At 33.6% G+C, this 16,273-nt stretch overlaps 1 protein-coding gene across 2 annotated transcripts in view; it reads left to right on the forward strand.

The window, feature by feature from the left end:
- The window catches only part of ADAMTS6 (ADAM metallopeptidase with thrombospondin type 1 motif 6), a 132,842-nt gene that overhangs the window by 82,732 nt on the left and 33,837 nt on the right, over positions 1-16,273 (forward strand). For both annotated transcript variants that reach the window (XM_062512964.1, XM_062512965.1), the window contains exons 11-13: positions 2,353-2,460; positions 7,710-7,855; positions 9,817-9,880. In XM_062512964.1, the coding sequence (XP_062368948.1) occupies positions 2,353-2,460; positions 7,710-7,855; positions 9,817-9,880 (318 nt within the window). The remainder of the gene's footprint in view (positions 1-2,352; positions 2,461-7,709; positions 7,856-9,816; positions 9,881-16,273) is intronic.

A 16,273-nucleotide genomic window follows, 5' to 3' on the forward strand; every position in this document is an offset into this window, starting at 1 on the left:
AATTCCAGACTGCTATCCAGACCTGATTTTTTTTTTCCTTTTGTCCATATTGGAATGTTCAAAATCTTTGTTTCTTCATGCACTTTAATGTTTTGCTTTTCAGAATATTGGAGCAAACTCCATGAAGTCAGAACAGTGGTTAACTTAGACATTAGAACTCAGTCAGGTCTAAAGTCACAAGTAGAGTTATCATAGTCTGATGCTTTTTGATTTGACAATGTAAACCACACATAAAGCATGAGCGAGTAAATCACACCAATTTTGTTCAACAAAATGAGGAAGTAAATGAAATGTAAAAGTAAATAAGGTAGGATTATAACAGGAGGACCTCATACTGTGTCTGAAAAGAATCCTTTAAAGGTTTTCACTTTGAAATCTGTACTGTATTGAAGTTTGAGTTCATGGTCGATTTAGATGTGAAATTGATTTAGTGTTGAATTGTAGCACCTTAGTTGCTGTGAAATTTGTAATTGAGTTACATCTTTCAAGAAACTTTGTGGTGTATCTTCTGTTACTTTTCTGTTTTATTTTAACTAGAATATTTATTTATGTGTATCTTAAGTTTAAAATGTTTCAGCTGTGTATAAAAAAAAATTGTTCAGAGTTTTAAGTTAAGCAAGTATTTCTACTGCTTGCATTTCTTCATTGAAAACAAAAAACCTAATTTGAAAAGTTCTGCATTGGCTACAGGTAGACTTTTACAAGTGGCAGTGTATCTCCCAAAACAGGCTTAATAGTTTTAAGAGCCAGACACTAAATAGGATGAACTAACTTAGGCCTAATTTTCAAAAATTGGATGGAAACTCCAGGAATCACCAATTAATCTGTTTTGATTCCTTATAATTTCAGACCATTCCTATAGTCTATTTTTTAAAATAGATTATAGAGAAGATACCTTGCTTCTGCCAGTTATGAAACTAAATACACTGTGCTAACATCCCTGCAAGAATGGCACCAGCTGATTTTAAACTCTGTAAAAATAATTTGCGTTTTTCAAGAAAAGATTCTACTGTTCAACTGTTGCTGCAGCAGCTAGAGAGTAATGTATAAGTAAATCAATTTTTATATGCAGTGCAATGCAAGAAACAAGACTCTCAGGGTAAAACATAACAGTTGTCCCTGTTGATGTGTATAGAACACATCATATAGGGTGTATAGGTGCCAGATACTTACTCATTACCTCAGAGAAACAATGAACCTGGAGGGGAGTGGGTAATAACTACAATTCATTCATGCTGACTTTTCCTTCTCCTTTTTCTTTCAAGTTTCACTACAGAATCTATACAAGGATTTTTTGTAGGGTATTATTTCAAGCAGCAGTTTAATAAAATGAAACGGTAAGGATTATCATAGGATCATTTTAAAGATCTTGTTCTATTCCAAATTTTAAAAAATACTTTAAAATATCAAATACATATAAGAAAATTGTGAAATCCTGCACAGATCCCGAAGTAATACTGCAAAGATTTATTGTGTAAGTAATTTACTGTAAAAGCAAGTATCTTCTGATTCTTTTGTGTATGCGCAGCTGAATCCAAGAGGAACTGAAGCAACTGTGAAGATTTACAGTGTTCACCCAATTTTGTACTATGCCCACATTACGAATTTCAAACCTTTGCTAGTTTTAACAATTTGTCTCCAATATCAGCAGAACTGGCTTAATTTTCATTAATAAATGGGAAAAACAAATGAGAAAATATGGTAGGAACGAAAAGATTGTTTGAAAATCTCAGTTAGTTTAAACTGACAACATAGGGAAATAGGAAAGGCTAAATCATTTATGAAGGAGCAGCTGCAAATCTAAAAAGCCTAATGGAAATATTTTAGTACATAGGTTAGTTCTAACTGAACATGCAGTGCATTAACAAATGTTGCAGAAGAGAAATACAGCTAGTCTGAGCTCAAAAACTTTATGGAAAGGAGATAAAAGTAATTGTTCCTGTTTCATATCTCAAAATTATTGGTATCCTTTTTGGCAAGTAATTTTGAGGCAGATATCAGCTTCATGGAGACTCTACAGCTCATCTGAAGACTACTTCTATAATAACACTGAAATACACTATGTCCAGTCTTAGGATAAATCAAGAAAAAAAGCAATTATAAAACTTTACTATTATTGTCTAGTTTTGATGCTTCCAGAATGTTTTTTTAATTTTTTTTTGGCAGAATATTCTTAGTCAAAATATAAAGGCTTCAAAATTGCTGCCATCACAGCCATCTTTAGATTCCTCTCTCCAGACCATGTCTTAATTGTCTCTGTTCAAAACAAATTTGTGTATACATGTGTGTATGAGGATTGGAAGAAATTTTAGGCTTTTATTCTGATCAACTTGCTTCTGCCTTCTTTCCTAGGAAGTGTGTAGAGAGCTCTGGTGCCTCAGCAAAAGTAACCGTTGTGTTACCAACAGCATTCCAGCAGCAGAAGGTACTCTTTGCCAAACAGGGAGCATTGAAAAGGGGGTGAGTACAAACAATTTGTTGTTCGAAGAAGCAGTTTTGTTCAAAGACTGCAAGAAGAAAGAACTAGAAACTTAAAGTATTTCACAGCAATTATGAGTTCAAACAGAACTTAGTTTACCATAATACAATGTGCATCATAATGGAAAGTGTCCTACAGAACATTTTTCACTGTTGTTTTATATGTGTAATTTAATAAAATATTTATCCTCTCTGTAAAACTGTATAGCCTGGACCAAAAACAACCCCAAAACATGTTGTGTTTATTCTGTATATTTTTTGAGTAATTTTTTTGGTAAAAACTCTTTTAGTTTTATCTTTATTTCATTTCATACCACTCTTCCATTAAGGATTATTACAGTTTTAGGTTTGCCATAGATTTTTAAAATGTGCAACATAAATCTAGAGCCTGAACTATGTAATTTTGTTAGAAGAGAAAAGAATTTTATTTTTTTCTCATATAAGCCAAATTATACAAGTATATACAAAAACTGATGACTCCATAAAAGGGTTTTATAAAAGCTTATATTTCCCAGTGACCTTTCTATTTTGACTTTGAATTATTCTTTTACTATTCAGTAATGCTTGCATAAGTGTTTAGCTTTATGGACTTTGATGTACAGTCAGATAAGCTCTTCTACCTAACAGAAAAGTACAGAAAGTCAGTGTTGCAATAGATACATTTAGCACCACAATATCTGTCTGAATATGAGACCTTTGATTTTAAAACAATCTCTGTGTATCAGTAGTTTCAGACAAGAGTGTTAGAAGATTTTCACAGTTACAAGGCAAAATCTATACAGATCTTAAAGAGGAGAGAAAAAATATTTTGATCTATTTAAAAGATATGTACTGGGGAGGAAAAAATGAATTCTACAAACCTTTTGTCAAGATAATATGTTTTATGCAGGTTTGTATGAAGTGAAGAGAGCTTGTTACATTAAACCATTTCCAGTATCTGTCTTAAGAGTGGCTGCATCTGTTCATGAGATTCAGTGATCCAGATTGGATTGTTTTCTGAACATCTATTTTCATTCTGACTTCTGTCATGCTAGCTGAGCTGGTTTCCGCAAAGATAACAGTGCATTTTGACTTGCAATCTGATGTTTAAACCACAAGAAGGAAAGCTTTTGGGCAGCTGTCACAGTTTATTGATGCGTGTTGACAGCTTCATTCGGGGCCCATGACCTGGTATCGTTCTGATGGCTTTTCAGTGCTGGGTTTGGAAATATTGGTAAACCATGTTAAATAAATTTATTGAACTGGTCATTTAAAAAATAGAGTGAATAGAGTTAGCCAATAAAAATAGAGAGACCTTCACACAGTACTAAAACTGTTACCTTCTCTGAGGGTAATAGAAAATGTTAGAAGCCCTGCTCTTAAATCAACAGTCTAGGTTTATTTTGGAGCCATCCTCTTTTTTGATGACAGTAATATACCTCGATTTATGTTTTTTTAAACCATGAGACTACAAGCTGAGATCATTTTAGACACTGTTGATCTATTCCCTTGTCAAGAGGTTTTAATCAGTTTGCTCTCTATCAAATGTCTTTTTCCAGTCACCAATATCTTGTTCCATTGTTAGATTTTAGAGGGAAATGAGAGAATCCATGCCATTTTACAAAGATAAACCTGTTAACCAAAGATGTTTTTTTAACAGCAGAAAATTGTGTTTATAAACTGCATCCACAAAGTTTCCTGTGAATTATTAGTTCCTGGTAGCAATAAATCAGAGCTCTTTCCAAATGTGCCATTTCCTTTCCCAAAGAATAATGTGAAATAAATAGGTTACTGCACTGTAACACCTTCTTATTATTGTTGTTGTCATTACTGTTATTATTGCTGCATTTGTACTGCAGTCATGCCTAAAGGCCCCAAACAAGTTAAGCCCCATTTTGATGGATTCTGTCCAAATATATAATAAATGAAACTTCCAGCTCTAAAAATCTAACAAGATCTCATAGTATTTAATTGTATTTAGATATTTATTTATGTGTTATGTGTCATGGAAAACTCAAAGCATAATTTTATGCAATATATATTAATATTTTATTGGCAGATTATATAGGGATTTCTACAATTAAAATAGCCTAACCTTCTATAATAAAACCTTCATTCAGCTGTTTTTATAAACCTGCTAAGATTTTAATCCTTTGGGTTGACATTTTCCATGGTAGATACCTGCTTACACCTAAAGGTTTTCAGAGTGTTTTCCATAAGAGTTATTCAGCTGTTTTCTGCATACACGGAAAGAGAATAAAATGGTTTCTTGTTACATCTGTTAAGTTTTGAAGCTTTAATATGTTCATGGTTTGGTGAAGGGTTTTACATATTAGCTGGGTTCAAAAATGTACACTTTTCCTAATTAGTAATCAGAAGTTTAAATATGCATAAAGTTTCTGTCTGTTATTCCCTGAGATGTGTTTTTGAAGGCAAATTAACTGACATATTTTAAAAAATACGCTGATGAAGAAACAGCTTATAAAATAATAAGACAAAACTGATAGGAACACTTATGTCATGTTTTAATTTAAAATAATAAAGATGGTGACCCTTTCTGTAGATCATATATTACATCCATGCTAGGGATGTAAAAGAGGGGCAAGCATGCAAAAAATAACACAGTGCTGAAAGTACAGTTTACCTAGCTACATTGTGGGATGATTTAACTTCTCATTGGACATTAACATAAGTTATTATTGAACATTATGCTTTCTTTTAAAACAATTGCAGAATCAACGATTGAAAATTAGTAGTTAAAATTTAAATTTCTGCTAATGTTTTTCTTCCTCATACAAAATAGGAAATCATTTTTTCTCAATATTAGAGTACTGTCTGTATGATTTTTCTAAAATCATACTGTTACAAATGTTAATTCTGTAAAGCAGCTAATACCCATAAAAATGGTCTCAAATGTGCCACCATCTCATATTTTATTTTCATCAGTCAGTTCTTTAGGAAAAAACTCGGAGTGCTTTTATTCACAGAGGATTTGCATATTTTATGTGTATTTGTACTGTTATCTTTCTGCTGAAATAATAGAAAATTATTATTTGAATCTTAGAAAATAATAAGTATTTCAGATCTAAATCTTACATGAAGAACTGTTCTTTTAAAATAGCTGTCACCTCCTCTTCTTTCATCATATGGTGATTACTCTATAGTCCTAACCTCACTACAGCAGATGAGGCTGCTGTTATTCATGAAGGTAAACACATTTCTGCAGTCCCATTGAAAATAACAAAGATTTTTCACATTTTTAATTACTCTGACAGAGATTCTGTGCATCAGTGGCTTCTAGTGAAAGATAGATTTTTAATAGAAAATTAAGAAAACACACAGAGTTAAGCATTAAATCCTCAGATTTGCATTGAGTAGAAGAGAAAACCCAGCATTTAAAGAGGTCTTACAGGGCAGCGTGGGAATGTGGAAGACACTGTTTGCATGACAGTGAAAATTGCACTCTGGGAATTTTATACAGCTTTGGAAAAGTAAGGCATGTAAATTTCACCTGTCTATTGTCTCTCTAGTTCTAAAAATATGGAATTAGGATGGTTTACAAATTCATTTTTATATCTGTGATATTCTTATGAGTTTAACTTTAAATCTGGGTATCTTGCATTTCTTAGCTTGGGTCTTGATATGGTTGTAATGTATGTAATATAATTTCAGTTATATTTAAATTATTAAAAGTAATTAATTAGTTGCTTACAATTTTACTCTTAGAAGTATTTTCATTTTTAGCTTTTGACTTTAGCATTAAGTATCTGTTCATGTACTTCTGTGGCATTTCTAATAGATTGTAACAAGGAGATTTTGGTATTTAGTCAATAAAGTTTCTATCAATTTATCACTGTAAAAAGAAGAAAAACATGATTTTAGGCACTACTCTAGATCACAAATACTTTATTCTCCATCCTTATTGTGTCATTAGAGGCATTGCAAAACACTGTGCTTTTTGGATCTACCTATACTAACAAAAAATTGAGTTCACTTACTAAATGGCATGAATTTTGTTACACAGACATTCAATACTAGTCTAGATTTAAGAGAAACTCCCTATGAAGGGTGCCCTCCTCTGATGAAGTCCTGACTGAGTCCGTACATTTAGAACTCCAAGAAGAAGGAAAGAAAGCTCAGCTTTGCTGTACATACCACTCTGAAGTTAAGACTGTCTTCCAGTAGTGCTTTACAGAGGGACAGGGATAAGTCTGTCTTTCCATGTCTTCTGTGCATGTCTCAGTGTCAAATTCATATGGCTGGTTTTGGACACAGAAATTTTCTGTATTTCTTTGTGGAAAGGGGCAATAATACAGAAATTCAGAGGAGTTTAAAAACAGCACTTGCTCAGCTTTTGGAAGGGAAATGTGCAAATAAAGGTTATGATATACCTTAGTCCATGTTCTGCTAAGCCTGTAATTGGTCCTCACCTAAGCCTGCAATAGCAGGAAACGGTATCCAATTGAGCTACTTCAAGTTCTCTGTGATACAGTAGACACCAGAATGTGATCAAACTTGGGCTTCAGGATTATTCCTGAAGGGTTTAGAAAAGGTGTCTGATTAACTAAATAATAAACTTAATAATTTGGGCTAATTGTCTGTCATTTTGTATTTCTGATTTAAGTAATAATATTGCAAGATTTAAGTGTTTGCTTGAATGAAGTATCTGCGTCCATTCTGCCCCAAACAAGTGGCCAGTCACTATTACAAAACTATTTTCTGTACCATGTCTAATGCTTCTGCACTACTTTTATTTATGTCTGTAGTGTTAGTGAATGAAATACTGCAACAAATTCTTCCTTCATTGTCCATTCAATTTTCTTTTATAAAAATAAATACTTTCTTAAAAGTACTGTCGGGAATTTTTCATTTTCTGTAATGAAGCCTCTACATGAATCTTCAGTGGAGATCTTTACCAAACCAGGCTTCAAAATGAATCTTAGTGTTTAAAAAAATGTAAGCAACTTGTACTTCCTTAATTGTGAAACATTAGGGAGGCTGATGAAATAAAAATATACTTCTGGTGTGTGTTAGGGACCTATAATTCAGAACTGAGTGGAGACATTTAACACATCACACACACCCTCACCAATGTCTAAACATGGCTAGAAAAAGTGAAATACTAGTCTTGTTATCTATACAGGGAATGCTAATGCCTATAATTGGTCATTGTCTGACCCTTATATTTTTCTGTCTTGATAACTCTGTCAGCCTCCAAGCTAATTTTGTGTTTCTTTTGTGAAATGTTTCAGTGGTGTTATCAGGGAGAGTGTGTACCTTTTGGCACTTGGCCCCAGAGCATAGATGGGGGTTGGGGTCCGTGGTCAATATGGGGAGAGTGCAGCAGGACCTGCGGGGGAGGCGTCTCCTCATCTATAAGACACTGTGACAGTCCAGCGTAAGTAGCTAAAGTAAGCTGGAGACAACAAAAAAACACATTTGGAAATTGTTCAAAACTGTGGTTTCACTTGTTATCTGTAAAAATGTTTTGCTAGTTGGCCAGCATTTGTCTTTAAAACAGCAGATAGAAGTGCTTAAACAGGAGTTCACTAGACATACTTTTAACATTTTTAATGTATCTTATGTACTGTAAAGATAGCTGGATTTATATTTAGCAGTAACCAGAATGGTTTTATTTATGCGACTTGTTGTTCATCAAAATATATTTAAATTATGCCTTAGAGAGGTTTCTTTCTTTCAGCATGTTTCCTTTAATGCTTGACTCATATGTAAAATAACAATTGCCAATTACTTATTGAAAAAGTGAACCCGAAACCCAACACAAGATTTAAGATTTTCGATATAACTCCTTACATAAAAAGCATAAGTAGTAATATTACATTGCTATATACATATATATGATGCCTTGTCCAGCACTTCAGTTGTGACTTCCTACTGACTCTTAAAACAATTCAGCATCTTTTTTCCCTATCACTACTCTCTCTTGGTCTGTTTGCCCTCTCTGAAAAGGAGCTGGCTTCTACACTACAGCTTGATCTGTTGTATATATCTGTACTTGTCTTACAATCTGTCTGTTTTCCAATGCCCTGAGCACTGTTCCAGAGAAGTTCTGTCAGGTAAGTGCTCCTTTCTCTGTCGCTACCTCTTCTCAAATGAGGAATGCTTATTTCTATTGCTGTTCTTTGCTGAATGAATCACTGCTCTTTTCTGTTTTGGCTTTTACCTGTTCTGTTTACCTCACCACAGCTACAGGTCTTCACAGGATGGATCTATTACTGCATGCTCTCTTTTTGTCATTTCTCATAGTCACTATCTCCATCCTCACTATTGGTTTTTAAGAACACTTTTTCTGAAAGTCATTTGTGTTTCTTTCATGAAAATTCATTCTCTGTCTTTTGTCACTCCTTTTCTTGTCTTCTGCTCTCTGTTCACTTAGGGTATTTGTTTCTTATATCTGTGTTTTCCAAGCCAGTCTGTCCACCAGCTTTCCACTGCACTCTGCAAGACAGATACCACAGTGTCATATCACTGATACATAAGGTGGTCAGTTTGTCCCCTATTATTAGCAATAACTACCTAATCTGGCCAATGTCACTCCTTAATCAATGGGTTCAAAAGCAGAAATTATCTGTATGCATCAATAACATGTCAAGACATTTCCTGGTTAAGTACTGTAATGTGAGAAAGAGTATTGATTTAATTTTTTTAGTTAATTTTTTATTATGAAAGCCTCACAAAGTATTTTTTTTCTTTCTGCTTTCAACTTGCAAGCCAAGGAGCTGATGTGTGTTTAATCTTCCATAAAAGTCTAAGTTAGTTCATTATTTGACCACTATGGAAGCTAGATAGTGTTCTTGAACAGTTTGGGAATTTAACAGCTAATTATCTACACTAAGAGAAATCTGCTTACTGTGGAGTTTTCTCAGATTTAATAATGATTAATTCAAAACAGAGTCAAATTTCTGGACTAGAATATATAGTCTTTTCTGTTTCCAAGTATAAAACCAGTCTTTGTTGGTTTTCAAGTAAGTTGAGATGATTGAAAAAAAAGTATCACATAAGTTGTTTACACACTTCTCATTTTAATATTTTAAAGCAAGCAAATAATTAAAACCAAAGGGGTTTTTTTATTATGTTCAAAATACAATTAAACTGTACTGCTTGGAATTTATGCAAACTACATTAATATTATGAGTGATGATTTTTCAAGTACCCAGTAATATTTTGTACGATGCAAGTCAAAGATACATTTCTTATCAAAATCTCTTCTTAAAACTTGGACGTATTTTTATTTATGTGATGTCTTGGACTTGTATTAATATTAAGAATGCATTAGTGTATATCATGCAGTTGTGTTTGTTCTAGTACGTATCCTAACATATAAACATGTATTTCCAGGCCTTCAGGAGGAGGTAAATATTGTCTTGGAGAAAGGAAACGTTATCGCTCCTGTAATACCGATGTAAGTAATTTTTGTTCCACTGTGATCAACTTGACTGGTTTACATTTTAGCAGCAACGGATGCATTTTCTTCTCCAGTTCAGAAAGTGTATGGATTCTGTGTTTAATTGGCAAACAGTCCCATAAGGCACATCTATATTGCAGACCCTATGTGTTCTGGTAAATGTTAGGGTCCTATCTCGATGTCGTGTCTAGCTAGCACCTTTGCCTTAAGGCCTGGAGTGAGTTCAATTTGAGCTTCCACAGTAAATGTGAACAAGGATTGTTCCACATGAGAACAAAAATCTGTCTAGCCCACTGTCTTATCTTCCAGCAGTGGCCTATAATAAGTTTTTAGGGAGTAAATTGCACACTTTTGACAGGCAAGAGATGATTTTCTATTAATTTACCTTGTGAGTTTCCCAAAGCTGTGTGTCTAAAGATTGCTGGAACTCATGTTGTATCAGTACCACATCTACTGCCACAGGTTAAAATATCCTCCATGAACCTACTTTTAAGCCTTCTTACACTCTTTATACCTCTATAACTTTCTGTGCTTGTGTTTTACAAAATCCTCCTGCAAGCTCTGTGCAAATGTGTCAAAACCTGCTGTTTTGCCTCCAGGTATTTGTCAGTTACTGTACTACCAGAATGATCCTCTAATTCCATTTTAGAGCTGAGCCCATTGGACAGGGACCCAAAGGGGTGGGACACAGTACAAAAGTGTAAGGTTAAATTACCTCAATTACAAATTCAAGTAATTTAAAATTAAAACCAGGAAAAAAATACACATAAATAAAGAATTTCAGTTATAATTTTCCAAGTCAAATTACAGGTCAGTAGCACTGCAAACATAAAAAGGTGTTCCTACAATTTTAGCTTTAAATTCATATTAATTTTCATCTTAAATCAGGGAAGTTTGTAATGTTGAGAGAATCTATACCTAAAGATATTGTTTCACCTCTTTATCTTTTGATATATTCAGGAAAATGTAATAGTTTATATTCTGATTCTTTGAAAAAAATTGCGTTTATGATCATTATTAACTATCATAATTTTTGTCCCTGCAAATTTCTCTCTGGAGGTTAATCTCATTATTAGGCACTATTAAAAATATCCAAATTAAAAATTACTTTCTTACTGTTGATCACAGTTGCCCTGTTCACAGCCAAGAAGTGGCCACAATGTAGTAAGAAAAACTGAAGTTTAGATACTGGTCCCGTAGGAGCTGTAAAACTTTTCCAGTTGTCCAACCTTCCAAATCCAGCGCATCATTCTGGAACTTTGAATGTGTTATTTTTTTTTTCTGTAGATGTGTACCTTTGCAATTGTCTGTCTTGATACAATTTTATGGTTTATCAGATGATACCCTGCAATTAATTTACCTTCCTCTTTACTTTCACTCAGGTGGTCTTTTTGTAATTTGAAGATTTCTTAAACAGGAAATATTTTTGTAGCTGTGGCTCACAAATTAAAATACTGAGTTACATCAGGTGTCTTTATAATTCTTATGGCTGACAGGAAATCGACTTTCAAATTTGGCAACTGCATGATGACTGCTTACTGAAATCTGTCAGTCAATATTTAGTAAATGTCACATATGCATCTTCCTCAATGTTGCTTACTACTAAGCTAAGTGACTTACCAAAATCTAAGCATATTTCATTATTCTTTTAATTTAACCAGGATTTGTAATAAGTTTTAACTGATACAACTTATACAAAAATACTGATTTGATTTTTTATTTAACCTCCTTTTAAACCTGTATCAGTTCAGTATCTGCCAACTTTTCTATTTATTTGGGATTGATAAGAGGCAAATAATAATCTAGACTGTTCTATTAATCTTCTTCAAATAATGGTCTTTTTACATTAGCATTGTTTCAATTTGTGCACAAAGATTTGTTAAAAAACACGGGCACACAGGAGCCCTCCTCCTTTAAGTATGTAGGCTCTTGTGAAGTATTTGTCCAGACATTATTATTTCAAATGTTGCATTTTTCTCCAATTTGCCACAGTAACTAGTATATAAAGATGTTTACATAATATGTAGTTCTGTTCCTTCACAAATATACAATTTTTAATGCTTTTTTATTTTTAAAAATGATGCTATATCTACCTAAACATTGCATGGAAATGTTGCTATTATTTATTTTATTTTTATTGTATTAAATTTCTAATTGCCACTTTTCAGACAGTTTTATTCTTAGTTGTTTTTGCTTCCCCTATCCTTTACTTATTACAGAGAAGAAGTTTTCAGAGTCAGAGGAGAAACATACAGAAGGTCTCTGAGGAGGCCATTCAGGCCATTCTCTGGCACAAAGACAAAATAATTCTCACTAAACCATTCTTCACTGATGGTTAGGCACCTGACCTGTTTTTTGAAATAGCTCCAGTCCAGGAAATAACATTAGGGTTTTTCAATATCCTTACAGTCAATACAATTTTCATAAAATGTAATGTATGTTTTTCAATCCTTTAAGATTCCTACTTACTCTTTCCCCGGTAAGATGATATCTGGTATTATTCCCTAGATTGGAACCTTTCCTGTATTTGCAGATTACTATCATGTTTCTTAGTTTTCCTTACACCAGACTGTCTCCATGTTGGTAACCATTGGGATCCCAGTAGCACACATCTTGAAGTGTGGTATGAACCACTGCACTAGCTGAGGCCTGTCACAGATAACTCTAATTTCAAACTTAGTTTGACACCTTAGTGATGGGATTCTGTTCATTCATTTTAGTACTTTGTAGTGACAATGTTCATTTAGTCCAAGTTGATCCATTATGCCCAAAACTCTTTCTGACTCTTTAGAAGGTCACCCATCTGCTGTGCTTTCACAGCTAATTGTTCATACCCAAGTGTAATAATTTGTATCCACTCAAACCACTGCAACAATCTATTGAAATGTTTAAAAATTACAGCACTCTATTCCGAAATACTGGTTTCCTACCTATCATCATATTTCAATCAGTACTTTCGACAAGGTATTGGAAAGGGAATGTCACATTTCATTGTCTAGGCCTGAAAAATAACCAATGCAAACTCAAGCTAGGCAGTTTGGAAATGCCATTCTTACAGTTTGTGTTCCATTTTTTTATCATGTTTTCTTGGTATGGTTTTCTAGTGTGTGAACATCTTGGTACTTACAGAAGGCTAAATTTACAGTCTTAATGGTTTAGGATTCTACGTCACTAAGAATCAGAGGCACTAGTAGGTCTTGTTTCAGGATTTGTGTTAGTTCTTAGTCCTTGACAGTTTTAATGGAATGGTATGTTGAGTAATGTAAGTGTTGAGAGCATGCAAATCTGGTTTTGTTTTTATGAGTAATGTGCTGTTTGTACATTTTTTTCTGTTGAAGTTTCTTTCGCAGTGTCAATATTCATTGTCCATCTGTAAATTTCAATGTAGCCCTGCCCAAAGTGCCTACCTTTCATAACCTCATTTTTACTTCAATTTTCTTGCAGACATGAGTTAGTTCTCTTGCCTTTTTTTTTTTTTTTTTTTTTTTTTACCGTTTCAATTCTTTGGAAACAGTGCACACACTCCTACTAGACTTATTTCTCTTCAAGCACTTCCAAAGCCATATATGACTTCTTAATTCAAAAGGCATCTGCTAATGGAAACATTGAGATCAGCAGAAAATAACATTAGCTAATAAGTTCTGGAAACATAAGGGTGGTAGAAAGAACACACTCATCAGAAAATTTTTTCTAGTACCAAAGACATTATCTCTGACAAAAAATATTTTTCCACCAGAGTGTTTTTAATTAAAAAAACCAAAATTCTAGTATAATCACAAGAAATATAATTTCTCAGTTTTAGTAATGATTTAAAATATTTATAAGGATGCAAATCTTAAACTGACATACATCTAAAATTGTACAAGTGTCCTTTTTTATATATATGATGAAAAACATGGTTTGCTTACAAATTCTGGAAATGTTTTATGTATATATGTGTGTATACATACTTCTAAAATTTATTTTTCAGTCCTCTCTCTTTACAGAATGTTGAGATTTTTTTGGAGGGGGGCATTCTTTCATTATGCTTACAAAAGATATTGTTTGTTGCTTTCATAATTTTAATATTTTCAAACAATTTTTCTTCTGAAATTAGCTCATGTGAGAAGCCACATTTTGTAATAGTACCTGAGTTTGAACTGTCAATCTCCTGGCTTGTGTCTCATCTTCTCTGAGAGGTTGTATAGACCTTTGTTAATAGGAAACAACAAGTTCAGTTGCTGAACTCTGACCCAAAACTCCAAGACGAGCAGGTGTTGTGTCAGTATCGGTTCAGCAATTTATTTACAGTTTTTAAAATCAAGGCATCTTCTTCTCAGGACTTTCTTAAGGCTTGATTTTAAGTTCTCATATGCTTGCTGGATTCCTACCTCCCGATTTGCAGTCTCATAAAGGAGCATTTGGAAACCTAAGCGATCTTTAGTTTGACGAGAGTTATCCACGGACTGTAATTGCATAAAAAAAGTGAAATATCTTACCCAATGAAGAAAAGCAGTTATTGCACGTTTACTTTAGGAAAAGAACACATACACAGAGAGACAGTGCCAAAGAGATGACATTTTGTAAATGCATTTTGTGGTTTACCTTGCAGTAATCTTTTTGCCTTTCTATGTCTAGAATTTTCATAGGTTGGAAGGGACCTCAAGGATTATCTCGTCCAATATTTCTCTGCAAAAACATGGTCTGAACAAGGTAGCCCAGCACCCACTTCAGCCAAATCTTAAAAGTATCCACTGGTTGGGAATTACCACCGTTCTCAAGAAATTATTCCAATGGCAAATTGTTCTCATTGAAAAAAGTTTCTCTTCTGTGTTTAATCAGAATCATCCCAGGAATTACTTGCACACATTACATCTCCTCTTTGTGACTCCTTGGAAAAGAGAGTTCTCTGTAGCCACCCTTTAAATACTGTAACATGGGGATTAAGGGCTCCTCCAGGCCTCCTTTCTCAAGGCTGAACAAACCCAGTTCCCTCAGCCATTCCTCATGTGCCAAGCTTCCCAACCCTGTGATTGCCTCTGTGGCTCTCCTCCAGACCCTCTCCAGCCTGTCCACACCTGTGCTGTGCACCAGGGGCCAAAACTGAACACAGTATTTTTTGCAATGTGGCCTGACAAGCACTTTGTGAGGTGGGAAAAGGACTGGTGAAGCCCTTGTTGGAGCCATGGAAAATATTTGTAGTATTAAAAAAGAAATTTTGGTCCTTCTTTACTCATCTTCATACTTTATTGTTTTGTCCTAGTACAACTATTTATATAAAGGGTTTCCTTGTGGAGGTGATTTATTTAACTTCTAAGGAGAATTCAGTGCAATTAAAATACCAGTCGTGTAGATTAGGAGCTGAACAAATGGGACTGAAGAAGTGTGAAGTGACTAGTACTGGAGAGATCCAGGCTATAGCTTTTAAGGATGTCAAGACTGATCCTTCTACTGCTTGGAGAATGTGAGACAAAGAGGCAAATTTAATTTGCGTTACTATTAAAAACACCCCAAAATTATTTTTTTAAAAAAATTATGTAGTTGTTTTGATTTCCTATTCTTATAATCTGAAGGATTATTGAATAAAAGTAGTTGCACTAATCTGTTTTTACCAGTTAATGCATTGTATTTTAAAATGTGTTTTTAATTCAAAGGAGGTAATAAAGAAAATTAAAAGTAATAAAGAAAATTAAAAATACAAATACTGTCTAATGTCCACTGTTTTAATTTATATTGATTCAGAATAGTAGAAAAAAATTAAAGCTACTGAATCATATGGCAATGGGCTGGCTATCACGAGATCTTGATTAATTTATAATGAGAATCATGATTATTATGTTTGTGTTTGCATTGTGTGATAAATTTTCAGCACCTATGTTAATAGAGTCCCTTTCACTTGAATGCATTTCAGATTCCTGAGAAGTTCTAACTGGCTTAGGTACACAGGAAGACAAGTAAAATTCCATAAAAAGGACTCTTCTCAAGCTCATAAAGTAGTAATATTTATTAACACCTTTGATGTATGTCAAAAAAATCCTTTTCTCTTTCACTCTAAACAGGATTTTAATCTGTGTTTTGAATACTTACTGATGGAGCTTGCAATTTCAGTAGGTATTTAAACATTGATAACATTGTTTAATGAAAAGAGGTTATATTCAAGATTACTTTTAATCTGCTGATGAAAAATGTTATAAATAACAAAGAATTCTATTCCTCCTTTAATTCTTTCTAAGATTAATTTTATTTGAATCCCCCCTCAATCCAAGTAAAAAATTTACTTCTTGGTGTTGTAATTGTTAATGCAAAGCAGTGAAAAGTTAAATGAAAAATTTTATTTCTTGATGCATGGAGGCTGGTAGTCAGAGCCAGACATGCTGTCTATTCTCTTTCTCAACCTTAAAAAAATACTTT

Source organism: Cinclus cinclus, chromosome Z (genome assembly GCF_963662255.1).
Source record: "Cinclus cinclus chromosome Z, bCinCin1.1, whole genome shotgun sequence".
Classification (NCBI taxonomy): domain Eukaryota; kingdom Metazoa; phylum Chordata; class Aves; order Passeriformes; family Cinclidae; genus Cinclus; species Cinclus cinclus.